This window comes from Sodiomyces alkalinus (genome assembly GCF_003711515.1).
Source record: "Sodiomyces alkalinus F11 unplaced genomic scaffold SODALscaffold_11, whole genome shotgun sequence".
NCBI classification, from domain to species: domain Eukaryota; kingdom Fungi; phylum Ascomycota; class Sordariomycetes; order Glomerellales; family Plectosphaerellaceae; genus Sodiomyces; species Sodiomyces alkalinus.
The window spans coordinates 1,373,236-1,397,090 of NW_021167089.1; the positions used below are offsets into that span (position 1 = coordinate 1,373,236).

The 23,855-nt window shown below is 53.9% G+C and overlaps 10 protein-coding genes across 10 annotated transcripts; 6 read left to right on the forward strand and 4 right to left on the reverse strand.

Moving 5' to 3' along the window:
* Positions 1–748: 748 nt before the first annotated feature.
* SODALDRAFT_301249 (WD domain-containing protein) lies at positions 749–2,677 on the forward strand. Its single transcript, XM_028608898.1, has 5 exons — positions 749–1,022; positions 1,091–1,571; positions 1,649–1,765; positions 1,845–2,069; positions 2,156–2,677. Exons 1-5 carry the CDS (start codon positions 973–975, stop codon positions 2,291–2,293), a joined length of 1,011 nt encoding a protein of 336 aa, XP_028463443.1. The 5' UTR covers positions 749–972; the 3' UTR covers positions 2,294–2,677.
* A 927-nt stretch (positions 2,678–3,604) lies between these two features.
* SODALDRAFT_353277 (hypothetical protein) lies at positions 3,605–4,896 on the reverse strand (the record flags this gene model as incomplete). Its single annotated transcript, XM_028613636.1, has 3 exons — positions 3,605–4,456; positions 4,509–4,635; positions 4,868–4,896. The coding sequence occupies 3 exons, from the start codon at positions 4,894–4,896 to the stop codon at positions 3,605–3,607; spliced, it is 1,008 nt and encodes a 335-aa protein (XP_028463444.1).
* Positions 4,897–5,385: 489 nt separating this feature from the next.
* On the forward strand, positions 5,386–9,718 carry SODALDRAFT_329004 (SNF2 family domain-containing protein). Its single transcript, XM_028610827.1, has 4 exons — positions 5,386–5,846; positions 5,935–6,102; positions 6,204–9,170; positions 9,255–9,718. Exons 1-4 carry the CDS (start codon positions 5,763–5,765, stop codon positions 9,387–9,389), a joined length of 3,354 nt encoding a protein of 1,117 aa, XP_028463445.1. The 5' UTR covers positions 5,386–5,762; the 3' UTR covers positions 9,390–9,718.
* Positions 9,719–10,254: 536 nt separating this feature from the next.
* SODALDRAFT_329005 (WD repeat-containing protein) lies at positions 10,255–12,607 on the forward strand. The gene is made up of 3 exons (XM_028610828.1): positions 10,255–10,556; positions 10,613–10,793; positions 10,862–12,607. The coding sequence occupies exons 1-3, from the start codon at positions 10,434–10,436 to the stop codon at positions 12,388–12,390; spliced, it is 1,833 nt and encodes a 610-aa protein (XP_028463446.1). The 5' UTR covers positions 10,255–10,433; the 3' UTR covers positions 12,391–12,607.
* On the reverse strand, positions 12,512–13,642 carry SODALDRAFT_71450 (glycosyltransferase family 28 domain-containing protein). Its single transcript, XM_028615611.1, has 3 exons — positions 13,613–13,642; positions 13,190–13,525; positions 12,512–13,037 (listed from the first exon to the last, which is right to left on the reverse strand). Exons 2-3 carry the CDS (start codon positions 13,515–13,517, stop codon positions 12,634–12,636), a joined length of 732 nt encoding a protein of 243 aa, XP_028463447.1. The 5' UTR covers positions 13,518–13,525; positions 13,613–13,642; the 3' UTR covers positions 12,512–12,633.
* Positions 13,643–13,864: 222 nt separating this feature from the next.
* Positions 13,865–15,522, forward strand: SODALDRAFT_329007 (37S ribosomal protein S24). The gene is made up of 3 exons (XM_028610829.1): positions 13,865–14,539; positions 14,693–14,979; positions 15,044–15,522. The coding sequence occupies exons 1-3, from the start codon at positions 13,969–13,971 to the stop codon at positions 15,332–15,334; spliced, it is 1,149 nt and encodes a 382-aa protein (XP_028463448.1). The 5' UTR covers positions 13,865–13,968; the 3' UTR covers positions 15,335–15,522.
* Positions 15,523–15,818: 296 nt separating this feature from the next.
* SODALDRAFT_317237 (aldehyde dehydrogenase 3H1) lies at positions 15,819–18,067 on the forward strand. The gene is made up of 2 exons (XM_028609332.1): positions 15,819–17,414; positions 17,508–18,067. Exons 1-2 carry the CDS (start codon positions 16,229–16,231, stop codon positions 17,930–17,932), a joined length of 1,611 nt encoding a protein of 536 aa, XP_028463449.1. The 5' UTR covers positions 15,819–16,228; the 3' UTR covers positions 17,933–18,067.
* Positions 18,068–18,197: 130 nt separating this feature from the next.
* SODALDRAFT_381793 (hypothetical protein) lies at positions 18,198–20,106 on the reverse strand (the record flags this gene model as incomplete). Its single annotated transcript, XM_028615184.1, has 6 exons — positions 18,198–18,404; positions 18,611–18,648; positions 18,748–19,441; positions 19,527–19,607; positions 19,695–19,772; positions 20,071–20,106. The coding sequence occupies 6 exons, from the start codon at positions 20,104–20,106 to the stop codon at positions 18,198–18,200; spliced, it is 1,134 nt and encodes a 377-aa protein (XP_028463450.1).
* On the forward strand, positions 20,001–21,249 carry SODALDRAFT_301261 (ribosomal protein L17). Its single transcript, XM_028608899.1, has 2 exons — positions 20,001–20,412; positions 20,512–21,249. The coding sequence occupies exons 1-2, from the start codon at positions 20,197–20,199 to the stop codon at positions 20,881–20,883; spliced, it is 588 nt and encodes a 195-aa protein (XP_028463451.1). The 5' UTR covers positions 20,001–20,196; the 3' UTR covers positions 20,884–21,249.
* Positions 20,897–23,810, reverse strand: SODALDRAFT_317242 (DUF1253-domain-containing protein). Its single transcript, XM_028609333.1, has 3 exons — positions 23,405–23,810; positions 22,603–23,340; positions 20,897–22,539 (listed from the first exon to the last, which is right to left on the reverse strand). The coding sequence occupies exons 1-3, from the start codon at positions 23,677–23,679 to the stop codon at positions 21,240–21,242; spliced, it is 2,313 nt and encodes a 770-aa protein (XP_028463452.1). The 5' UTR covers positions 23,680–23,810; the 3' UTR covers positions 20,897–21,239.
* Positions 23,811–23,855: the final 45 nt, after the last annotated feature.

Genomic DNA, 23,855 nt, shown 5'->3' on the forward strand with positions numbered 1-23,855 from the left:
TGTCCTCGATGATGAGATACAAAGAGACGAGGAACAAGAGACAAAAGATGCCCGACAAGACCCCTGAGAGTCCGAACTTGGAGGAGCTTGTTGAGTTTGCTGTTCGATCAGGAGAAGGAGATGCAAAGAGCAACAAACCGAAATCTAGTGAGGAAACGACCGGGCGGTATTATACATTCCCGAGGCGGAACGAACGGGTCATCTATGTATCAACCAAGCAAGGCCGTCGCTGATAAGAGGGAGAAGTCCATCTTTGCGCGGCGCGGCGAGGCGTCAAGTCCCAGGACAAATCCTGTCACCATTCCCCTGCGGGTGGAGCACCTCCCCGGTTCTTGGGTTCGGGTCCTAATAATTACGAACGAGCTAAAAGATGAGACTGAAAGAGGGCAGGGATTAGAAACGATGACTCAAGTAAATCTGGATGGGCCCTTCTCCCGAAGAGCTTTCGCTTGTGAAAGAAACTCGCACTTTCTTTGTGGTGTTGAAATTTTACATCCGCATACCATGGTACTTGCGAGCAATAGCCTACCTATAATAAGGTACTTACCTTTATTACCTTCAATCAAACCACATGCCACGCAGCAGTACGGAGTTGTGTGGGAATCTTACGTAACCCAGCACTAGCTAGCTCCGTCCCAGTGACTCAAATTACTGTCCCTCAAACACTAAGATGGATGAGGAAAGGCGGTGAAAATATCTGAGCGTACTTGGGACGGCAAAACAGCGGGAAAACGGCCAAAGGAGTCAAGGACCATCGCGGGGGGTGAAGGAAATCGGTGCCCCACCGAAACCCACAACCAGCGACGCCCATTGCTTGTGTCTGAGGCCAAAAATTCAGCTCTGCGGCACCACGACATCACGACCGACTCCAAAAGGCGAACCTCCCACGCCTCCACTCCCCTCGACCTACCTCGTGCCGACATCCCTATAGATCCATTCGTTTCTTTCCATTCCAGTGGAACGAGATTCAATATGAGGCCCGTTCTTCTAGCTGGTCATGAGCGAGCGCTCACCCAGATCAGGTAGGGCTCCATGCCTTTGCCGAATAAAACATGAAGGGGGCACCCCCACATCTAACATCGCGAAACAGGTACAACCTCGACGGCGACCTAATCTTCTCGACGGCAAAGGATCAGCACATTTGTGCTTGGTACGCGCATAATGGCGAGCGTCTCGGGACCTACCACGGTCACGTCGGCGCCATCTGGACCGTCGATGTCGACCCCACTAGCACTATGATCGCTTCGGGCTCTGCCGACAACACCATGCGCCTCTGGGACGTCAAGACGGGCAAGAACCTCAAGACGTGGGAGTTCCCTACCGCCGTCAAGCGTGTCGAGTTCAACGAGGATGGCACGAAGCTATTGGGCGTCACCGAGAAGCGCATGGGCTACCTAAGCAACATCGTTGTCGTCGACATCAATCCGGATGTCAACGCCGAACAGAGCGACGAGAAGATTCTTACCATCGTCTGCGACGAGAGCAAAGCCACAGTCGCCGGCTGGAGCTACTTGTCCAAGTTCATCATCGCTGGCCACGAGGATGGCTCCGTATCACAATACGACGCCAAGGTACATAACCCAAAGGCACCCGCCGTACATTGCCCCTGATGGAAGCGCGAGGCTCACGTATTTATCTCTGTATACAGAACGGCGATCTCCTCTACAATGTCTCGGTGCACGAGCTCAACACCCCCGTGACCGACCTGCAGTGGTCTAACGACCGCACGTACTTCATCACGGCCAGCAAAGACAAGACTGCCAAGGTTCGTTACACTTTGAAACCTGATTGACGTGGTAACTCTATAGTGGCTTTGTAACTGACCTTTTTTTTTCTTACTGTAGCTCATCACTGCCAAGGACCTTGAAGTTCTCAAGACTTACGTCTCCGACACACCGCTAAATAGCGCTGCCATTACTCCCAAGAAGGACTTCGTCATTCTAGGCGGTGGCCAGGCCGCCATGGACGTCACCACCACCTCCGCAAGACAGGGCAAATTCGAGGCCCGCTTCTATCACAAGATTTTCGAGGACGAGATTGGCCGTGTCCGCGGCCACTTTGGCCCTCTTGTACGTTATACCTTGCTCTCCCTTCGTGTCATCGTTCCTTCAACACTAGGTCACCAATCAGTTTTCTGACACTCTTCTCTTTGCAGAACACCGTAGCAGCAGATCCCACTGGCAAAGGTTACGCAAGCGGAGGAGAGGACGGCTACGTCCGTGTCCACATGTTCGACAAGGGCTACTTCGACTTCATGTACGAGGTTGAGAGGGACAGACAGAACCGGCTGTAAAGCAGCACCTCAGTCTCTCCAGTCGTTCTCCTTGGGAGATTCGTCTTCGCCGCCTTTCGGGAAGCTTGCATGGTACGGCGTTTTGGGATTACGAATCGCGTTGGGGAAGGCCAGTTCGTTGGGATGTGTTTTGTAATTTAGGGTGGGCACGAAAATGGAAGGGCTCTCATCCGGGGTGATGATGTCGCCCCATGATAGACGATATTCATATCTTGTTGACGTCCGCCTTCGAGCCGTGGTTACCAAGACCATGTGAATGGATCTGAAGTTCCAACTACTATCTCATCGGGTCGTGCAAGCTTGTATCAGGACAGACCCAACAAACTGCGCAATCATGGATAGAAATAATCGAACCAGGTGATCAACGCAATATTCTACTCTAGCATTGCAATATGGCCCCCGGCTTCACCCAATACCACAGTAGCCAAGTAGTATAATGGTAGATTTTGACTGGCATCAGGGGGGGCAATGCTTCTTTGGTATCCGGAGGCTATGACCCCTAGCGAAGCCTGTACGTGCGACAGGCAGGCTGGTCGATACATCAAGCCGTTTAGGCTTCTCTTTACAGTGTATGGTTCCGTCTAGTTCGGTCTAGTTGAGATCCTTCAGTAACCTCCTTTGTGCAATCCTACTTCCATCTGACATGTTAGCGAACCTCAGCCAGTGATGTTATAGGTCCGGCATAGGGGAAGATACGAAGATCAAGTGCAGCGTTAACTAAAACAACGCCACTTAATCCTCCTATAGGTAGTAAGCATAAATACAAAACCTGAAGCAAATAATTCTCATGCCGTAGCCTTCCTAGTTGGCAGTTTTCAACCGTCCTCTGGATCTTTTTTTCTTTTTCTTTTCCCATCCTCGCTTTAGTTGCCGAGAGTATTCTTTCGTTTTCACTCTCAAGTTTCGCACTTCAAGTCAAGGACCAGCTTTTGTTTCGACTTCACCCCTACGTCTCCAAGACAGTGTTGGTCAAGTTGTAGAAAGACGAGACGATAAACTGCATTGCGCGTCAGAAGAAATAGCGACCGAGTCGGACTGGATATCAAACTGCACAACGGGAGAAACCGAAGTCACTGCCTTGTCAAACATCCCCCGCCGGCCCCTTGATAAATGTCTTCGAACCCAGCAACCGCAAAAGCACCCATGAATCTTCCCAACGCCGCTCACTCCGGGCTGCCTTGGTCCTCTATGCTAAAACCCGACGCTATGCTCTCTGATGCCTACCGTTTTCGCCGCGGCCGTGAAAATCCGTTCGCTGTTCGCTGTATTTGTGCGCTTGTATGACCCTACGGGCGAGCCAAGACCTCCTCATTAAATATGCCGGCTTCTCTTCCCGCCGCCCCCTGGGCCGAACATATTCTTATCGTAGCCGAGGCTGCCCAAGTCGAAGATTTCGGCAAAGTTCAGTTTTCTCTTGGAGCCAGCAACGCGACCGAGCTGGTTTGCTTGCCGCGAACCTAGCCTTGGTCCGCTGCCGGGGTGTTGTCGTGATCTGGCGGTGCGAGTTGTCGTCGCATTAGCCGAGGCGGGGCCGGTATGCGTCGGCAACGAATCGTGGGATCGCGAGTCGGAAAGGTCGAGGTTGGCGATGTTCATGTGTGTATCCTGAGCCGGAAAGTGATGGGAGGATTGAAATGTAAAAGCATCTAGGCTGGGGACGACGAAGGAAGCCGGCTCGTCTGTCGAGGCGGGAATGGTAGGTGGTGCAGAGTCGGTTCTCGTCCGGTTCTCTTCTCGCATCGCCGTCAAATGTGTGCCGCTATTTATCCTCGCGAGGTCCGGAGATGATGCCCTCTCGGCTTTTTCCGCTTCGTCGTCGCTCTCGACAGCCTGTGATGGCGACTCTCTGCCATCTAACCGTTCCGTTGCCCATTTGCGGATTCTCCAGCCCTCACCGTCACCAACTCCGAGATTTTCCCGATCGAGGAACGCCAAAAGGTCGTCAAGACAGTCTTGATATCCATCGAGGCGAGCTTTAGTCTGACTCGCTGCAGATGTCTTGTATAGCTTTGTTACCGAGAGAGCGGCTGCCTTGAAGGCATCGAGGAGTTGTTCGGGAGAGTCATTTAGGGCGGTTTGTCTTTGGCTCGAAGTCCCCGGCAACGAAGTATTGAGGCTCCTCATGGACTCCATGCTGGGATGCGGTCTTGACACGATGACTATCTGCCGTTGGAATCATCAGCCTTGTCCTCTGGAGAATGTGATGTTCACTTACGTCGCCGATTCTTGGGAAAAATACAGGTGGTGGGCTGAAGCAGTCGATGTTATCTGGTAGTCCGTTCGACAGGTCACAGAATTCCAGGATGAAGGGGTGGATGCCGTGGTGGGGGTGCAGCCTATGGCTACAGCGCCTGGAGTGGATACTGACCACAGGGACCACACCGTTGGGGGGGGATGAGGTAGTGGCAAAGATGGGTCTCGACTGTGCGGACGCCTACCTGACTGATTACCTTAGGGACTTCGTATGGTTATCTCAAGTCGAAGCCTCGGTGGAATTTTTCGTTAATATCAAAATGAAACACGAGAGGTGAACGAATCAACACCCTTTAGACGTTGAATTAGGATATACCTTACTTGATGAAAATACTGACGGACATGCGCATGTTGTTAGGGACGTCATCCCTCGTGTGCCATTTGTCAGGTGAAGTGATGGAAAAGGTCCGGATGTGCTCAGGCAATACTGTGCGTCTACAGTACTCCGTAATTCCTGGGAGGTACACCATAAGGTACCAAGTAACGTAAATACGAATATGTACCTACTCTGTTGGTAGCCTTTTTCACTCAGGTACCGTAATAAGGTACCTAGATACAATTCTCACCATACCTACCTTACCTTAGGTAGGTATGTACGGAGTATAAGGTATACATCACTTCGGGAGATTATGAATAAGTGACATTAGGGAGATGACGGCAATTCCCCAAGGCCCAGGCAACTGAATGTGGCCAGACGTCTTATTAACCCGATTCTTCTGACACCAAAACTCAACTCATGTCTTCAGTCCCCAGATAACGTCAAAAGCCATTCGTCAATGCAGCCATGGAACGAACATACCCCGTATTATCCGCCGGGTTGATGAGCCATCTCGGAATATATTTTATCCACACAGATCTGCTCAGAAATTACGTCGGGGAACGCTTGGACCATCCCCAGCCGGTGCCCGTTCCGTTCGTGGCGCCCGGCACCACCTTGAAATGATCAAGGCAGCATGGGTAAAAGGCAGGTACACCTTTTGGCTGGTGTCAAACGTTTGGTCTTGCGATTTCCACCTTTCTTCCTCCAACCCAAATCCCCTCCCCGCGACCTTTCTTCCCGCCTTCCTGGAGTTCCCTCTTTCATCCCTGACTCAATTTCCCTTTTAATATCATCAACCGGACTTTTGTCAATCTTCTTTCCATACCCTTACGAATTCCACCTCGCAGCAATCGGAACGCGTCTTGGTCGCGTTAAGTGACCTCTTTCGTGGTCACCATGGCTCCTCGGCCCCGGCCCAGCGCCGTCGACACGGACGCGTCAATGTCGGACGCGCCGGACAATCATCACACAGACAACATGGTAAGTTATCTCACAGTCTACTTGGCCCGCTAGTCCGTCGCCACCGGACCTTCATTCGGTTTCTCTGTTGGCTAACTGGGTTGAACAGGAGGTTGACGAGACGCCTGAATATACCGACTCAGACACTAACCCCAACACAACGGCAAGTAGTGTTGCTGGTGAGCCAGTGACAGATGGGCGCCGGAAGCGATCAGAGGCGAATCAGCTTCGTCGTAGTATATTTGGCAAGAAACATGACCGCCTCGGAGAGTCCAAGGTAAGCCAGCTGCGCCACCCAGAACGATCTTGCTAAGGAAGAAAAAGAAGACAAAATAAAAGAAGATGAAGAGATGTACTGATTGCCTCATGTTTTCGTAGGAAGAGGACACTTTGCGGAGGTTTCGCTATCTTTTAGGATTAACCGACCTTTTCCGCCACTTTATCGAAACCAACCCTGATCCTAAAATCCGAGAGATCATGGCCGAGATCGACAGACAGAACGAAGAAGCCTCCAGTAGCAGGAGAGGCGGAGCTCGTCAGGGCGGCGCAGCTAGCGGAAGACATCGGCGGACCGAGGCTGAAGAAGATGCCGAACTACTACTCGACGAGAAGCACGGGGGATCGGCAGAAACTGTGTTCCGCGAGTCGCCAGCCTTCATCCACGGCGAAATGAGGGACTATCAAATTGCTGGTCTCAATTGGCTGATTTCTTTGCACGAGAACGGCATCTCCGGCATTCTGGCGGACGAGATGGGTCTAGGAAAGACGCTACAGACCATTGCATTCCTGGGTTATTTGCGACATATCATGGGCATCACGGGTCCTCATCTCATCACAGTGCCAAAATCGACTCTGGACAACTGGAACAGAGAGTTTACGAGATGGACGCCCGAGGTCAACGTTTTGGTCTTGCAGGGTGCGAAAGACGAACGGCACGCGTTGATCAACGATCGTCTCGTCGAGGAGAAGTTCGACGTTTGTATCACGAGCTACGAGATGATTCTACGCGAAAAGGCACACTTGAAAAAGTTCGCATGGGAGTATATTATCATCGATGAGGCGCATCGCATCAAGAACGAGGAGTCATCTCTCGCCCAGGTCATTCGCCTCTTCAACTCACGGAACCGCCTACTCATCACAGGAACGCCTCTTCAAAACAACTTGCACGAGCTCTGGGCTCTGCTCAACTTCCTCCTCCCAGACGTATTTGGCGATTCTGAGGCCTTTGATCAGTGGTTCTCCGGCCAGGACCGGGACCAAGATACGGTAGTTCAACAGCTTCATCGAGTACTCCGCCCATTCTTGCTCCGCCGCGTGAAAAGCGACGTCGAGAAGAGTCTGCTTCCCAAGAAGGAAGTCAATCTATATCTCGGCATGTCGGAGATGCAGGTCAAGTGGTATCAAAAAATTCTGGAGAAGGATATCGATGCTGTCAACGGTGCTGGGGGGAAGCGGGAGTCCAAGACAAGACTCCTCAACATCGTCATGCAGCTTCGAAAATGCTGCAACCACCCTTACCTCTTTGAGGGAGCAGAACCGGGTCCCCCTTACACGACAGATGAGCATTTGGTTCAAAATTCTGGAAAGATGGTCGTTTTGGACAGACTCCTCGCCAAGTTCCAACAGCAAGGCAGCCGTGTCCTCATTTTCTCCCAGATGAGCCGTCTGCTGGATATCTTGGAAGACTACTGTGTCTTCAGGCAGTATAAGTACTGCCGTATCGATGGTAGCACTGCCCACGAGGATCGCATTGCCGCGATCGACGAATACAACAAACCTGGGTCCGAAAAGTTCATCTTTCTTCTGACCACCCGAGCTGGAGGTCTGGGCATTAATTTGACCACGGCGGATATCGTTGTTCTCTACGACAGTGATTGGAACCCCCAGGCCGATCTGCAGGCCATGGACCGGGCGCACCGTATCGGGCAGACGAAGCAGGTGGTCGTTTACCGGTTCGTCACTGACAATGCCATTGAGGAAAAGGTCTTGGAGAGAGCAGCTCAGAAGCTGCGGCTCGATCAGCTTGTCATCCAGCAAGGCCGGGCGCAGATTGCTGCTAAGGCTGCGGCCAACAAGGACGAGCTCCTCTCCATGATTCAGCATGGGGCCGAGAAGGTGTTCCAGACTAAAGGAGCCACTGGCTCCCTCGCTTCCAATGGAGCAGATATGGACGACGACGATATTGAAAAGATTCTTGCGTCCGGCGAAGCCCGTACTAAGGAGTTAAATGCCAAATACGAGCAACTTGGAATCGACGAGCTGCAGAACTTCACATCCGAATCCGCGTACAACTGGAAGGGCGAGGATTTCAAGACGAACAAGAAGGATATCGGGATGACCTGGATCAATCCGACCAAGCGGGAGCGGAAGGAGCAGTCCTACTCGATGGATGCCTACTTCAGGCAGACCATGTACCCTCCCAAGGAGAAAGAAAGCAAGCCTAAAGCGCCCAGAGCACCGAAACAAGTTCCCATCCACGACTGGCAATTTTTCCCTCCCCGGCTACGCGATCTGCAGGATCGCGAAACGGCCTACTATCGCAAAGAGGTCGGGTATAAGGTCCCATTGCCTGACGGAGATGACGAAAACCTGTCTGAACGAGAGGCGGAGCGAGCTCTGGACCAGCAGGAAATCGACAACGCCACTCCACTCACCGAAGAAGAGCAGGAAGAAAAGCAGCGCCTCTCGCAGCAAGGCTTTGGCGACTGGAACCGTCGAGACTTCCAGCAATTCATAAATGCGTCCGGTCGGTATGGTCGCCACGACTACGAGAACATTGCCGAGGACATTGATAACAAGAATGCTGCCGATGTGAAGCAATACGCCAAGGTCTTCTGGCAACGGTATAAGGAGATTGCGGATTACAACAAGTACATCAAGACGATCGAGGATGGCGAAGAACGCATGCGCAAGATTGAACACCAGCGCAAGCTTCTGCGCAAGAAGATGTCGCAGTGCCGGGTGCCCTTACAGCAGCTCAAGATCAATTACTCGGTCTCTACGACGAACAAGAAGGTGTACACCGAAGAGGAGGACCGATTCTTACTGGTGCTTCTCGATAAGCTGGGCATTGACAGCCCCGGGCTGTACGAAAAGCTTCGGGATGAGATCGCCGAGTCACCACTCTTCCGCTTCGACTGGTTCTTCCTCAGTCGCACACCCACCGAGCTCAGCCGTCGGTGTCAGACCCTGCTCACCACCATTGTCAAGGAATTCGAGGATGCTCAGCCAAGCAAAGCGACCACCAACGGCAAGGTCAAGAGGGATGTGGAAGACGAAGAGAATGACGAGGACAGCGTTTTGGGAATGGCGCCGGCCAAGAAGAAGGCCAAGAAGGGCGTTAAGGTGAGGCACACGCACCACCGGTGCAACGCTTGGTTTCCTCTTTTTTTTTTTTTTTTTTTGCCCAGTATATTAACAGTGTTACAGAACAAGGCTTTAGACAATGTCAAGTCTGAGGCCGGCAGTAAGAACACGTCGGCCTCCCCATCACGAGCATCCAGCGTAGCATCGACGAAATCCAACGGCGCATCTAAGAGCAAATCGAAGGGAAAGAAAAAATAGAGGAACGTCAAATCCAGGGGTGGCAGGCGGCGCATGCCGCAAATGTTGTGAAATAGACTATGGCGTTTGGAAGACGTAAGGAGAAGGACGTATGGTTGTCATATTTTTGTTTCGGCGGCCTTCCTTGAGGAAGAAAAGGATTGGGTTTAGGTCTGTCTGCTGGCTGTGGGAGCAGATGGGATGTATGTGTATGAAATTCGGACAAACATCAGCAGGCTACCCAACCCACCCACTCAAGCGAGGAAGATGAAGTCGCGAATAAAACGTAATTAACTTTAATCATCCTTTGTATCAATAATAGGCCTTCCTCAGGCGAGGATTCGGCGGATCGTGAGGGTTTAAGGCATGGCTAGGTGTCTCTCAAACAAAGCCTCACTTCCAGAACTCCGCGCATCTTTTCTTCCTCTCCCCATTACCATTACCCCTCAGCACCCTGTTCTTGATCCTTTTTGCTCTTAATGTTTTTTATAGAAGGATGCCTGGCTAAAAATCCATGCATGCATTGCTTTCCGAGAGGTGTTGTGTCGTTCTGTGCAGTCAGAATCTTCTGGGCGAATTCCCTGATCTGGGCTCGGGTTGGGGGGAAGCCCAACGACGCCCGGGCTAGCACCCAATTAGCGACGGGCTCTTCCTGGGCAGGGTTGAGCCGTTGATGTTCTAATAATCGACGGCGAAGGGGTTGTCCTTGGGATTCCCCAACGGAGGGAGATTTGACCCAGGGGCCGATATGGGGTGTGGGACGTGGGCGGGTTTTGGTGGAAGGGAAGGTGCATGATTATATAATCAAGCGCGACGTCATGCAACCCCTGACCTGACTTTTCTGTTCCTCTTCAGAGGGGTTGCCTGGGCATCGCAGCACTGACCCCGCCAGGTCGTTTCGAGGCACGCTCCTTGGACATCATCCCCACGCTTCCTGGGTTGCAGCAGGGCCATTCCTGTTCAAGGAAAATACTCTCCGCAATTCATAAAGCACGCGAAAATACTTTCCATACTGTTGGCTTCTATTCGACATTCAATCCCAAGCTTTCTTCATCTTTTCACGAAATGTCCCTTACCATCGGCAAGATCCTCGCCCCGGCCCCGGCCGTCCTACCTTTAGGCACAGACGAGGGACTGCAACCGACTCAGCTCTCCGTTGACAATAAGGGAGAACGCATAGTCTACGCTGTAAGCCCTGAATCATTTTTTTGTGTACAATTCTTCGCAACTAACTTCAAATCAAGTCTGGCAAGTCTATCTATATTCGATCCATCGACGACCCGTCCGTTTGCAAGCAGTACAACGGCCACAAGAATGCAACCACAACAGTGGCCCGGTTCTCCCCTAGTGGGTTCTACATTGCCAGTGGTGACAAGGCTGGGAACGTGAGAATATGGGATGCTGTGGAAGTTGTAAACACCAAGGGTATGGGACCAAAGTGTGATGCGCGTCCGAATCGAAGAGAGGGGCGGCCCAGCTGATCGTCACGGCAGGCGAGTACCCTATCATCTCGGGTCCCATCAAGGACATTGCCTGGGACGGCGACTCGCAGCGGATCATTGCCGTTGGTAAAGGCAGCGAGCGGTTCGGCCACTGCATTACCGCCGACAGCGGCAATTCCGTCGGCGAGATCAGCGGCCACTCCAAGTCCATCAATGCCGTCGCCCTACGGCAGCAGCGGCCTCTCCGGGCAGCGACTGTTTCCGACGATTGCACCATGTGCTTCTTCCACGGCGCTCCATTCAAATTCAACTCGAAGGTCGCCAACATACACAGCAACTTCATCTACGGCACTGCCTTCTCGCCCGACGGCGCTCACCTCGTCACCGTTGGCGCTGACCGTCGTATCCAGCTCTACAACGGGAAGACGGGTGAACCCACCGTGAAGATTAGCGATGGGGAGCATAAGGGCAGCATACTCGGGGTGTCGTGGGCCAAGGATAGCCAGAGATTCGTCACTGCTAGCACCGACGGTACTGTGAAGCTTTGGGGGCTAGAGCCGGGTCCTGCCAAGCATACGTGGAACCTGGGTGGCCAGCAATTTGGCGTCGTCTGGGTCCACGGCAGGAGTGACGGTTTGGTCATCAGCATCAACCGGGATGGTGATCTCCTTTACCTCCACGAGGGCAGTGACAAGGCAACCAAGGTCGTCCAGGGTCACAACAAGAGCGTCACAGCTCTAGGCGCCTCTTCGGACGGAACTGGCCAGACGCTGTGGACGGGAAGCTTTGATGGCCGCGTGTGCAAGTGGGATGTGAGCAATGGAATCAGCACCGCGGTAGAGGGCCATGGCCACACCAACCAGGTCGCCCAATTCGCCGGAGCGGATGGACAGACTGTCAGCGTCGGCTGGGACGACAAGCTGAGGACGATTAACGAATCTACCGGTTCCTATGTTGGAGAAGCTGTCTCACTCTCCTCGCAACCCCAGGGCGTGGCCGTCGGCAGTGGGCTTACGTTCGTGGCCACCATCGATGGGGTGGACGTGTATCGAGCGGGGAAGCTTGTCGCTGAGAACCGTCCAGGGTACACTCCGGCTGCGATTGCGGCGCACGGCTCCATTGTGGCGACTGGGTCCGGGCAATCAGTCAAGATCTACACGGTGGACGCGAACGGCACATTATCCGAGACCAAGTCGTTGGACAGGTCGACGCACCCCATTTCCTGCCTGTCGTTCTCGAAGGACGGCAAGTATCTCGCAGCGGGAAATAGCAATGGAAGCATCGACCCCTACGACACGAACTCGTGGGAAATCGCCGGCAAGTGCGCCGATCGATGGGCTGCGCACAACAGGAACAAGATCACCTGTATATCTTGGAACGATGCCGGCACGCACGTCGCCTCGGGCTCGCGTGGCGCTGACGTCGTCATCTACAGCCTGGCCAATCCGGGGAGGAAGGTCAAAGCGGAAAACGCCCATATAGAGGGTGTCACGGGCGTGGCATGGGTAGCAGGTGGCAAGGTCGCGAGCGTCGGATGGGATGCGGCTGTCAAAATTTGGGCTACTCCTGCGCTGCCATAGGTGTGCAGTACCCTGGAAGCCCAGTGGATTCATGCTGAATAAATGAGACCGATTAGAATTCCCACCCTCATTCTTTACATGCCATAGAGCTCCATACGCCCGTAAATGAATGAGTACCCTATGCATATTTGCACTGCTCTAAACATAATTTCCGGCGTATGGTATGGATTGGCCCCATGAACCTTGAGAAGGTAGCGGAGATAGAGATAGAGGTTGCAGTTCGGAAGGTGGCCGTGTGAACTCCTAATCCAAAGCCATCTGGCTTGCTTCCTCTCTCCTTAACTCTCCAGCCGGCGTGGCACCGACAATGGGGGCTTGATTACTCTCGCGTGTGCCCGCATAGCGGTTCATCATAGCGGCGCTCACGCTCCACAAGTCGACGTCGATGAGCTCCCCTGAGTCGGGACACTCCTGGGAGGCACGAGAACCGGAAATAGGATGCGACCGGAACTTCTGGGCGTTCTTATCGCAAAGGAGTTCCGACTGCTCGAGGGCATAATCGATCTGGCCGAGGCGGCCCCAGATGGCATACCCCTGAGACTGGACCTCTTCGGCGAGCTCGGCTTGGTGGTTGTCCTTGAGCGTCGGATTGGGGACCACAATGAGGGGAGTCCCGACGCGAAGGCCATCTAGGAGAGTGCCAGTGCCTGGAATGGTGTTAATGGTGTTGCTTTCTTTCTTTCTTTCTTTCCCCTCCGCCTCCTCCTTCGTCCTTCGTCCTTCACCCTCCCAACCCCCTGCTTGTGACGGACACAGGGCGAGCGAGCTGTCGCCTGGTTATTTTCCGATTTCTACTTACCTGCATGGGAGATAACGACGCCGTCACGACGAGAGGGTGCCTGGGCTCGGCACTTGACCATCTCGTGCATCAGGTCATCGACGAAATCAAACCCAGTGATTTGCAGGCCCTTCGTGTCTTGCGAGGAGAGCTTGCTGATGGTGGCGCGGAACCAGTCCAGGTCCTTGCCGCATTGGACCGTTAGGTGGGTGAATCCGTGTTGGCGGAGGACTGAGAGGAAAGGCGATTCCAAAACCTCGGCGAGGAGCTGGGTGAAGCGAGCCGTCGCCCCAACCGTGACAAGACAATGACGCTCAGACGGAGCTTGGGACGACTGTACGGTAGACATTTTCTGCCCTAGGGTTTATCAGATGATGCATTCAGGAAGAAAAAATTGGGTGCATCATCCTGTATTCTCTCAATTAAATCCCGTTGCTTTCATACATTGTAATGTAACTGCCAGAGGCAGGCACTATGTGCGGATAGGCACTGAGAGGTAGATGAACATGGACGCGGCGAGGAGCTCATGGAAGGTGAGCAGGTACGGAGGTACTTTTGGTACCCTGCTGGCTTATTAAGCGTGGAAGATGATGTGGCTAGTGTGTGATGTGGCTTCGCATAATGTGGCTGTGTGTTCGTCTTGTCAACTTCCGTGCACGGTACTCTGTAGTCGACTGACGCCAAATTTTCTGGAACTGGAAATTGAGGAATTGAGGAATTGAGGAATTGAGGAATTGAGGTTCCACCGCGACAGTTCCCGAGTATTCCACCCACGCAGCTGCAGTTGCTAGACCACCACCATGTCAGCAGCTGCGGGACACGCCCTTCGGCTATGCTTTCGAACATGCCGGCAGGTCCCGGTCGCGGCTACCAGTGCGAGCCCGAGAGTCGGGACCCCATTACGCCATAGCATCGTCCAACGTCGAGCGTTCACGACCACCCAGACGCGATGGGCCCGGGATGGCGCACGTGGCGAAGAAGGAGACGATCACGCGCCCAGCCCTTACAACCATCTCGAGGATGCCTTCGAGGATTTGTCGCCAGAACAGCTGAAGACGCTCGAGGAGATCGTCAGGGAAGGGAGCGCGGAGGGAGAGGCCCTCACGCTCACCAAGTTTCTCGAGAGCGAGGAGCCCGAACTCCGCGCGGGGCATTCTTCCGATCCCGAGGACAAAGTTATTACCGCGCGGGCGAAAATCAACAGGAGGTCTTTCTGGTACGACGAGGACGACCCTGACACCATAACGGAGGACGTGGGCGACGAGTTTGACGAGAACGACATTACTTCCATGGCGCATGGCAAGCTTGACGAAATTCGGGAGTACAGACACTATGCCCGGGTTGCGGTGTGGGAGATGCCACTTCTAGCCAGTATGTTCAAGGAGACAACTATAAGCCCACAATACCCCTTCCCCGTGGACTCCCAAGATTCTCTCCCCTTGTTCGCCCAAAGTCTTTCCCGGGGTATAGTGCTGTGTTCCGCAAGCTAATGCATTTTGTTTTCTTTCTTTTCCACATTGACAGAACTGGCCAAGCCCTTTGAGCCGCCAACATCGGATCAAGTTCTTCGGTTCCGATACACGACGTATATGGGAGAGTCCCATCCGGCGGAGAAGAAGGTGGTGGTGCAGTTCTCGCCGTCAGACCTCGACCTCACCCCGGTACAGCGGGAGAAGCTCAGGAAGCTGGCCGGACCTCGTCTGAACCCTCAGAAGGACATCATCAAGATGAGCTGTGAGAGCTTCGACCACGCCGCGCAGAACAAGCGCTATCTGTCGGAGCTGGTGGACAAGCTGGTTGCCGCAGCAAAGGTACGACACGTGTGAATGCTTTCCATGTTGACCTTGACACAGGATTCCTAATGAGGCATACCAGGACCCGAGCGATACATTTGAGGACATTCCTCTGGACACGCGACACCACAAGGTGGAGAAGAAGCCCAAGTTCCCTAAGGAGTGGCGAATGACGCCTGAGCGGAAGAAGGAACTGGCGTCCGTGTGGAAGCAGGCGATGCTGGTGGATGCCGGAAAGGCGGCCGAGGCCCAGCTGACCGAGGGCGACAAGGCCAAGGAGCATGAGGCCGTCACCAAGGAGACCGTGGCAGAATTGCTGGCCGCACAGCGAGGACCGACTAACGCGCGGAGCGGCAGAGAGAGAGCATTTTAAGGGCATAGCCCAGCTATCCCCTCTGGAGGAAGATATTTGCACTGAAAGCTGGGAGGCACGCATCTTAACTTCATTGCAGGGGTGGAAGGGATAGATGGTCGCTGGAACTGAGGATTTCAGCCGTGTAACAAGTCATGTATATCGACCGTGTACTTATACTAGAACACAAACTGTTCACATACCTACCTTGATATTCGAATGGTCGTCAATTATTGTAGTCATTTCAGTAAATGCTACCTGTATACCTTAGGTTGTTGCTGATGGAGGTTAGCGAAGTTCGCGATCTGGGTTAGGGGGCGATCCATAAAGTACGTACAGGTACTATCCGTATTCCGTAGTTGGTACTTCGCATTGAAGACAGGATTGGTTCGAGTATTACTAATCTAGTCTAGCTCCACCGAGTCACATGCTCCTATAACAACGTACACATCAAGTCGCCCTCCTCGGCATAGCCACCAGCGGAATTGCCCATTACATCCCCGTTGCCCGTTCCATTTACAAGGAACTCAGCGCTAGAACTGAAACTTCATCTCAAAACAAGACGCAAGACACAGCTTCGTCTCGACCTGCCCATATACATACCTATTTTCTGGCTGTTGTCAAAGCTCGACTTCATACTGTTCGAAGTGCTCCATCTGTAGCAGCCCCAGTTGTCTGCTCATCTCTCACGTTCAACGGATATATTCGTCTTACCTTCGCTTCAACTCTGACGTCGTCCATCCGTTTCCCCTCTTTTCAGGCTCATTTCCTTTGCATTTTCTTCTGTATTTTCCGTTGTTCTGTGTTTGACAAGTCACCAAGTCGGTGGTAGTAATCGTATCCTCTTGGTTTCTCGGCCGACACAGCACTCTGAGACTTAGAAGAAGCTGAGAATCGTCACATCACCCAACTAAGATGGCGACTCCCGTGGATCTCAAAATCCCCGACTTTGAAAATACCTCGATGGAGGATATCTCCCGCGTCACCGACACTCTCCGTGCAACTTTCCGTTCCAGCAAGACCAAGGATCTCCAATGGCGTCTGGTCCAACTTCGCAAGCTATACTGGGCCATCAAAGATTACACGCCGGCTCTCTGCAATGCCCTCCGGGCCGACCTGCGCAAGTCTAAACACGAGGCCCTCCTCAGCGAGATCGACTGGGTAGCCAACGATTGTATTTTTCTGTCCAAGAATCTCGAGCGCTTCGCCAAGGACGAGCCCGGCGAAGACGTCCCCTTGACTTTCGTCTTCATGCGTCCGCACGTCCGCAAGGAGCCCCTTGGCATGGTCCTCATCATCGGTGCCTTCAACTTCCCCGTTCAGCTTGTCCTTACGCCCCTCATCGGCGCCATTGCGGCCGGCTGCACCGCTGTCGTGAAGCCTTCCGAGAATGCCCCCCACACCGCCATGGTTATAAAGAAGTTGGTTGAGACAGCCCTTGACCCCTCCGCCTTTTCTGTCGTCAATGGCGCCATCCCCGAGACCCAGGCTCTCATGGATATCAAGTGGGATAAGGTCATGTATACCGGTAGCACCCACGTCGCCAAGATCATCTCTCAGAAAGCCGCCGAGACTCTCACTCCTGTCTGCCTCGAGCTGGGCGGTATCAACCCTGCGTTCGTCACCCGTCATGCTGACGTCAAGCTTGCCGCACGTCGCCTGGCCTGGTCCAAGACCCTCAACGCTGGTCAAGTCTGCCTGTCGCAGAATTATGTCCTCGCCGATCGCACCATCGTCCCCCAACTCATCACCGCTTTCAAAGAAAGCTACAAGCGCTTCTTCCCTAGCGGGGCCAAGAACAGCCCCGACCTCTCTCGGATCGTTAATCAACGCCAGTTTCAACGTATAAAGAAGCTGCTCGACTCGACCCGGGGCAAAATCGTCATGGGTGGTGCAACCGACGAGGCCAGCCTCTTCATCGAGCCCACCATTGTACAGGTGGATTCTATCGATGATCCCGTCATCTGTGAGGAGACCTTCGGGCCCGTCTTTGCCATCCTACCGTACGACACCCTAGATGAAGCCATCAACTCGGCCAACCAGCTCTGCGACACCCCCTTGGCCCTCTTTGTCTTTGGCAATGAAGAGGAAAGCAAGAAAGGTATACCCCCCCGCCCCCTTTCTTTTTTCCCCCCTCCTTTCTTTTCTTTTCTTTTCTTATTTTCTTAAACCGCGTACTAACCTCTCCTCCAAGTCCTCGGTAGTGTCACCTCTGGCGGTGCCACCATTAACGACGGCTATACCCACGCCTCGATCCCAACCCTTCCCTTAGGAGGTATTGGAAGTTCCGGCACGGGCTCCTACCGCGGACGTGCCTCGTTTGAGGTCTTCACCCACCGTCGCAGTGTTGCCGTGGTCCCTGCTTGGGTTGACAAACTGCTGCGCGTCCGCTACATGCCATACTCTCCCAAGGAGCTTGCCCGCCTGAGAAGCATGAGCGCCCTCCGCTGCGATTTTGACCGCGCCGGTCGTCCCATCCGCGGCCTACGCTACTGGCTTGTCTTGGTTCTCGGACTCGGTTCCCCGACTTTCAAGGGCGCTCTTTTCCGGTGGGCTGTAGCCCTGGCCGGAGTCTTCGTGGCAAGGCAACGGGGGCTTCTGGACTTTATCGGGAATTGAGTTGCCCGTCTTTTTATGTATTGATAATTGCTGTATATAACGGAGCTGGTATGCAGATCTAGGTGTATTATATGATGTACGAGGTACGAGGAAGCCTCATGGATTTTCTCTCATAATAACAGACCCCAGACGAATCTGCCCATACCCAAAGTAATATGCGCCACAATACTCGGGGTTCCTATTAAACCTCATATTGATCCCGGCCTGCCCTCCCATTCATACCCTCCATGTTTGGCATATGACTTGCTCGGCCTAGATGCCCATGTTACCCATCGAGAAAGTTGTGAGTTTGGTCGAAGATCAGGCTGCGTGTGATGCTATTGATGGCGAGGGATTGCCATAAATTGGAAGCAGAAGAACAGAAATGAGTCGAGTCGATGAGCTTGGGGTTCTCAGTGGCGACCAGACACCAAGATCCGAAAACTGGGGGATACCCAAAAATCCCACTCGACTGAGATATGCGCCGTCCAACCTATGATTTGGTGAGATGCCAGTCGAGACTCCACCGGCACAAAGGAGAAACCAGAAAGGATATGGTAGAAGAAGAACGCTATTGCAAAATTTGGAAGAACATCCAAGTCCCTGTCGTCTATAGTATGTTTGCTAGGTGGTACAGTCTTCTCGACATCGAAATCGGGCGGGTTCCCTCCAAGACCGGAAGACGGGGCTTTTCCTCACTCCCTCGCCGACAATGGAAGCCGCGCTGAGGACATTCTCTACCAGCCACGTCCATCGTCGCGCCTAAATGCCCCTTAGTTGAGTGTGATCCTTCGCGTCTGTGGGTAGGTACCGTTCCCGTAGCACTTCCTCGACACTCTTCTCCACCCGGGGTCTCGCCTCATATCGCTGCTGTAGTGCCTTCTCAACTGGCGAAACGGAAGTCAAGGCAGGGTCAGCAGCGCCGCTGACCTGTGCCGACATGGCCTCCGCGGCTCCATTCAGCAGGGCCTCTCCCTTCTCTATCCCGGTGTCAACCGCTTCAGCAGCCGCCTCCCGTACCTCGGTCGCCGTCCGCTCGCCGGCCTTCTGAAGCTCCTCCACCCTCTTCGCGGCCCCCACCCTGGCCTCCGCAGCCCTGGCCTCGGCGGCAGCCAAGGTCTTCTCCCGCGCGCGCTCCCATGCTCCCTTCGCCTCTTCGCCGGTCGTGACGACGCGTTCTACGACCGCCGCAGCTTGCTGCGAGGGCTCGCCTCCGAATACCGTGCGCCAGGCCGTTCCCACGCCTTCCTCGAGCCCCTCGCGGACCTCGGTCCAGTCGGTGCGCTGGACCCAGTTCACGGCATTGGCCACCTCGGAGTTCCAGCGGTCCTTGGCGGTGTCGACGAGGTTGGCGCGGCGGGCTGCCTCGATCTCTGCTCTTCTCGGGGGAGGTATGGGAACTACTGGCTCGAGAAGAGAGTCGAGGACGCGGGTTTGAGAACGGAGAATCTCGGATTGGTACTCTCGGTTGCGTTGGTGGGTGTAAATGGCAAGGTAGGCGAGACCTAATGTAGCAGTCACACCGCCGGTCTATGTAATGAAGTGATTAGTACAGACAATAGATAAGGAGCAGAAAAAAGATAGTTGGCAGAGATGTTATTGAGGGTGCACGAACGAGACCGGTTGTGAAGCCCATGGTCGTCACCGATATGCGCGAGTTGATGCTGGAGTGGAGAGCGTTTGGATGATGGAAGCGCTCAATTGGAGCAGAGCCAGACTTAAATATATGTCCCCCGTGTATGTGAAGGCAGAATTGAGACTCGCATATCGCGATTGAGTCCACACGAAGGCTGTCCTCGGTCGCTGCGACGTTCAACCCGTGGTTGTTGGTAGTGGGCAAAGGTACCTTATCCGGGCCGAACTGGGTAGTCCAGTGTGTGACGTGGGGATCCGGAACGTTGAAGGTCCCACTTGATACCTACCTTAGGTACCTACCTAGGTACCTAGGTACCCTATTAGGTACCTTAGTTACCTAAGGTACCAAGTGCCAAGGTACTCCGTGCGTGCCCGAAGGTTTTTTCGTACTATAAGGTAGTGTCTGGACAGCCGCCTGCCACCAACTGTGGCTTTCTCCGGCATCAGCCCAGAAGCCAGAAAAATTCACGGGCCCTCAACCGCAACGACTCGAATCATCTCGCGACGGCTTCCAAGCCTCTCACAACGTCCCCATATCGACACTCTTCCACATCAGCCATTCGGCCTCTCCACCTCTTCAAGGCTGGCCATAGGAAAAGCGAAGGTCACAGATAGGAAGAGCAGAGCCCCCCACCCCAACAGCCGACACAATGGCCGGCGGCGTCGTCAAGTATAGGCACTTGAGCCGCAACTCGGCCGCCCGCCAGGCCCTCCTCCGCGGTCTCGTCACCTCCCTCGTCGCCCACGAGCACATTCACACCACCTGGGCCAAAGCCAAGGAGGCTCAGCGTCTGGCCGAGAAGCTCATCACTCTCGCCAAGCGTGACAACGCAGCCACCCGTTCAAAAGCCCAAGCCATTCTCTACGTACGCTTCTCCTGTTCCCAATTATCAACCAGACGTCCTTATATGATGCCTCTTTTTTGCAAATGTACTCCTAGACTAACTCGCATCACCGGCATGCAGACGCCCCATGATCTCCTTCCAAAGCTCTTCGGCGAGCTGCGAAACCGATACCTGAACCGCCCCGGCGGCTACACCCGCGTCCTCCGCACCGAACCTCGGAACACGTACGACCAGGCCCCCTCGGCGATCCTCGAGTTTGTGGACGGTCCCCGCGACATGCGCTTCATGATTACGGCCAAGGCCGTCGCCCGGGCCCAGGTTCATGGCGTTTCCCGGCTCAACGAACTGACCAAGAAGAACGTCGCCAAGGTGACGCGGTATCGGCAGGACGGCACGGAGGGGTTTGACAAGCTCGTGCAGAGCTTTAGGGATAAGCTGCGGATAAGCAAGAAGAAGGGTGGGCAAGCCGAAGTCTCCGAGGCTGACAGTTAATTCAGAAGCGGGAATTGGAGGGGGAAAGATCAGGAATGGAAGAGGAAAGTGGCCAACGACGCTATACTGACCAGCCACTCTACTGGAGTGTCCGATTCCGGCTGGCGTGAGGAGCTGCAGAGCAAGGAGGGATTTGCAAGGGGAAACAGAAACGGCTGTCAACATCACAGCCACCCCACTGTATCACTACGACGAAAGCTCATTCCAGATGTACTACTAGTTCCAAGAACATGTCTGGTCTATCTTTTTTTATGGCTATATCTAGACGGTTCAAATATGTATATATATAAAAATTGAGACAGAAATCCAAGACCGAGCTGTCCACAGAGGGGGCAGAAGGAAATCCAACGCTCAACTCACACAAAGTCAAAGGTGTCACCTTTTTCCTGGATCATCTTTCTTACTCTCTGCGTCCCGACTACCCGCTCCAGCTTCATCACGTCGTATTTGGAGAACATGACCCGTACGCTCCCCTGCCCAGGCGCCAGCTTCATGTCCTGCTCGCTCCTAGCGAGGTATCCTCCTGCAATCTCCTGATAGAAGATGGGATTATCCGGTAAGCCGTACATGATGACGCGCTGAACGCCCCGGAGCTTGTAGCGACGGAAGTGGTGCGCCCGCTCCGTGTATAGCAACACTTTGTGACGGCCACTGAGGAAGTGCGAGCGCGCGCGGGCCGTGTCCGCCGCCTCGGCGTACTCGGAAAGCGTGCCGAAGGTGATGGCTTCGGCCGCAGGCGATGTGGCGAAATAGTTGCGCACCCGCACGAAGTCGAGGTACGACGGGATGAAAAGGAGCGTGCCTTTGAGCTCCCGGGCCCGCCTGGCCAGCGACGGTACGATGGCCGAGGTGAAATACGCAAACCTCGTATCCGGGTCCTTGCCGATGGCGCTGCACTCGAAGCGTGAGAAGGTCTGCTTGGCGCGGACGGGGAGCTGCTGTAGCAGGCCCTGGTAGTCGGGTTGAAAGCGGACTTTGCCGGCCCAGTTGCGGCACTGGGTCCGGAACAGCTCGGTGAGCTCGGGCGTGACGAAGGGCGATAGGATGATGGTCTGCCGGAAATACTTGGCCCAATCCTCGAGATACCATGTCCGGACGCGGCTGAAGTCGCAACCGTGGGAATCCCTCGGCTGTCGGTTCAGGTGTTCGAAGATGTACTCGACATGTTCCCAGTTTTGCATCAGCAGCCCGTCGGCCTGGTCCACGACCACCATCTCGACGGAGCTGAGAAAGTCATAGTCCATGTTCTTCTTGTCCTCTTCAGTCCCGATGGCCATACGCAGGCCTAGAGGGCTCGCCATCAATATGTCCGAGTTGTAGAACTGGGCAAAGTATTTGATCGTCTTCCGTGTGAACTTGACGCCCAACCGAAACATGTCGTCGTCATTCCCGTCGAAGAGATCCAAAAAGTCGGCCGGTTTCTGGTCGCGGAACTTTTCCGACTTGTCCACATATGCATCCTCGAAGCGTTTGCGGTTTTCCCTCTGGTCTGGTTCCCAGAGGTTTTCAATCATGCCCACCATTTTGGCACATGATTGCCTGGTCGGGAGAAGAAACAAGACCTTGGGCCGGGTGAAGCCTTGGTCTCTCAGCTCCAGGGACGAGTTCTCGTCCTTAGAGAGCTTGTAGCTGTTCTTGATAACGCGGTCTCGAGTCCTGGTAGGCGGGTCAGCACTCTGACATGCGAGATGGAAGTGACGCTGAGGGAGAAAATCTTACTTCAGGGCATGATTAACAGCATGAAGGCATGTTAACTGCCTCAATTTTTCCGCGTTCCCAACGTTCCGGGCACCGTACAAAACGTCATGGTAATTGAACATTATCGGCGCGAAAGCTTGCTGTAAACTGTCGAAAGATGGTAGGTTGCGAGATGCCATGTTGCTTAGCTTCTGCTTGAGCCTCAATGCTTGTAGTCCCGGGATCGGCGACGGGAGGGCAACGTCATCAGCTCCCTCCACCTCTGGTAGCATCAAGACGGCCTTGGAGAGCTTGGTCATGATACGTTTTGACGTCCATTTACCGTCTTGGATCGCCTTGACTTTTTCAGCGGTCGTCTCCTGGTCCGGCGTAGTGAAATGACTATCGAAAGGATCCGAGGCATCCTCGACGTCTTCGTCGTCGCTTTCGTGCTCAAACTCTGCCTCGGCTAAGGCGTCTGCGGGGTCCTCCTCGGCCTCATCAGCGAAGTCAACATCCTTTTTCTCTTCGGATGCCTCTTCCTCGTCTTGGCCCGGTCCCTGCTGAGACGGAAGGGCTTCGGCTGCGTTGCCATTGTCTAGCTTACGCCTCTTTGGGTTCCGCTCAGTGTCCTGGGTGAAGCTTTGAATAAGAGCCATATATGGAGGTGGTGCGTTGGCTGTCTCCTCAGCCTCCTCACCGTCAGAGCTAGAGTCATCCAGTTCTTCATCCTCATCGGAAACATAAGACTCCGCTTCAGAGACTTCTTCATCTGATGACCTGTTCGATGTCAGCATTTGAAATTTCAGTTTTCAGTGGAAATTGGATGAAAGAACAATCTTACTCCTTCTCTCCTAGCCTGGTGTTAAATCGCGATGCCTCTGCACCCATGGAACCTCCCCTGGCTCTGCCACCTCGGCCTCGCCCCCTTCCGCCTCGAGCGCCTCCTCGAGGTCCTCCTCTAGATCCTCCTCTAGATCCTCCTCGAGGTCCTCCCCTAGATCCTCCTCGAAATCCTCCTCGAAATCCGCCTCGAGATCCGCCTCGAGATCCGCCTCGAGATTCTCCTCGAGACCCTCCTCGAGACCCTCCTCTAAATCCTCCGGCTCGTGGTCCCATGTTTTACACTCTGATTCAACAAGATAAGGCCTCGTCGGGAGACTGTGAATTACTTAAATAAAAGGACAACAACGACGGCCCAAGATCTTGCCGAATTGTTTGTTCCGTATTAGATATTTTCTCATTAAGAACCCGGAAGGCCGATGAAATAGGACGCAGAAAGAAAAAAAGAAAAA

Coding starts and splice junctions, on each gene's coding strand:
- SODALDRAFT_301249 (XM_028608898.1), top strand. CDS start 973: ATGAGGCCCGTTCTTCTAGCTGGTCATGAGCGAGCGCTCACCCAGATC. Junction 1,572..1,648: donor TATCACAATACGACGCCAAG/GTACATAACCCA, acceptor CTCTGTATACAG/AACGGCGATCTCCTCTACAA. Junction 2,070..2,155: donor GCGGCCACTTTGGCCCTCTT/GTACGTTATACC, acceptor TTCTCTTTGCAG/AACACCGTAGCAGCAGATCC.
- SODALDRAFT_329004 (XM_028610827.1), top strand. CDS start 5,763: ATGGCTCCTCGGCCCCGGCCCAGCGCCGTCGACACGGACGCGTCAATG. Junction 5,847..5,934: donor ATCATCACACAGACAACATG/GTAAGTTATCTC, acceptor TGGGTTGAACAG/GAGGTTGACGAGACGCCTGA. Junction 6,103..6,203: donor ACCGCCTCGGAGAGTCCAAG/GTAAGCCAGCTG, acceptor ATGTTTTCGTAG/GAAGAGGACACTTTGCGGAG.
- SODALDRAFT_329005 (XM_028610828.1), top strand. CDS start 10,434: ATGTCCCTTACCATCGGCAAGATCCTCGCCCCGGCCCCGGCCGTCCTA. Junction 10,557..10,612: donor GAGAACGCATAGTCTACGCT/GTAAGCCCTGAA, acceptor CTTCAAATCAAG/TCTGGCAAGTCTATCTATAT. Junction 10,794..10,861: donor GGAAGTTGTAAACACCAAGG/GTATGGGACCAA, acceptor TCGTCACGGCAG/GCGAGTACCCTATCATCTCG.
- SODALDRAFT_71450 (XM_028615611.1), bottom strand. CDS start 13,517: ATGTCTACCGTACAGTCGTCCCAAGCTCCGTCTGAGCGTCATTGTCTT. Junction 13,038..13,189: donor CGTCGTTATCTCCCATGCAG/GTAAGTAGAAAT, acceptor ACACCATTCCAG/GCACTGGCACTCTCCTAGAT.
- SODALDRAFT_329007 (XM_028610829.1), top strand. CDS start 13,969: ATGTCAGCAGCTGCGGGACACGCCCTTCGGCTATGCTTTCGAACATGC. Junction 14,540..14,692: donor GGAGATGCCACTTCTAGCCA/GTATGTTCAAGG, acceptor CCACATTGACAG/AACTGGCCAAGCCCTTTGAG. Junction 14,980..15,043: donor AGCTGGTTGCCGCAGCAAAG/GTACGACACGTG, acceptor GAGGCATACCAG/GACCCGAGCGATACATTTGA.
- SODALDRAFT_317237 (XM_028609332.1), top strand. CDS start 16,229: ATGGCGACTCCCGTGGATCTCAAAATCCCCGACTTTGAAAATACCTCG. Junction 17,415..17,507: donor TGAAGAGGAAAGCAAGAAAG/GTATACCCCCCC, acceptor CTCTCCTCCAAG/TCCTCGGTAGTGTCACCTCT.
- SODALDRAFT_301261 (XM_028608899.1), top strand. CDS start 20,197: ATGGCCGGCGGCGTCGTCAAGTATAGGCACTTGAGCCGCAACTCGGCC. Junction 20,413..20,511: donor AAGCCCAAGCCATTCTCTAC/GTACGCTTCTCC, acceptor ACCGGCATGCAG/ACGCCCCATGATCTCCTTCC.
- SODALDRAFT_317242 (XM_028609333.1), bottom strand. CDS start 23,679: ATGGGACCACGAGCCGGAGGATTTAGAGGAGGGTCTCGAGGAGGGTCT. Junction 23,341..23,404: donor ACCAGGCTAGGAGAGAAGGA/GTAAGATTGTTC, acceptor GACATCGAACAG/GTCATCAGATGAAGAAGTCT. Junction 22,540..22,602: donor GCTGTTAATCATGCCCTGAA/GTAAGATTTTCT, acceptor CCCGCCTACCAG/GACTCGAGACCGCGTTATCA.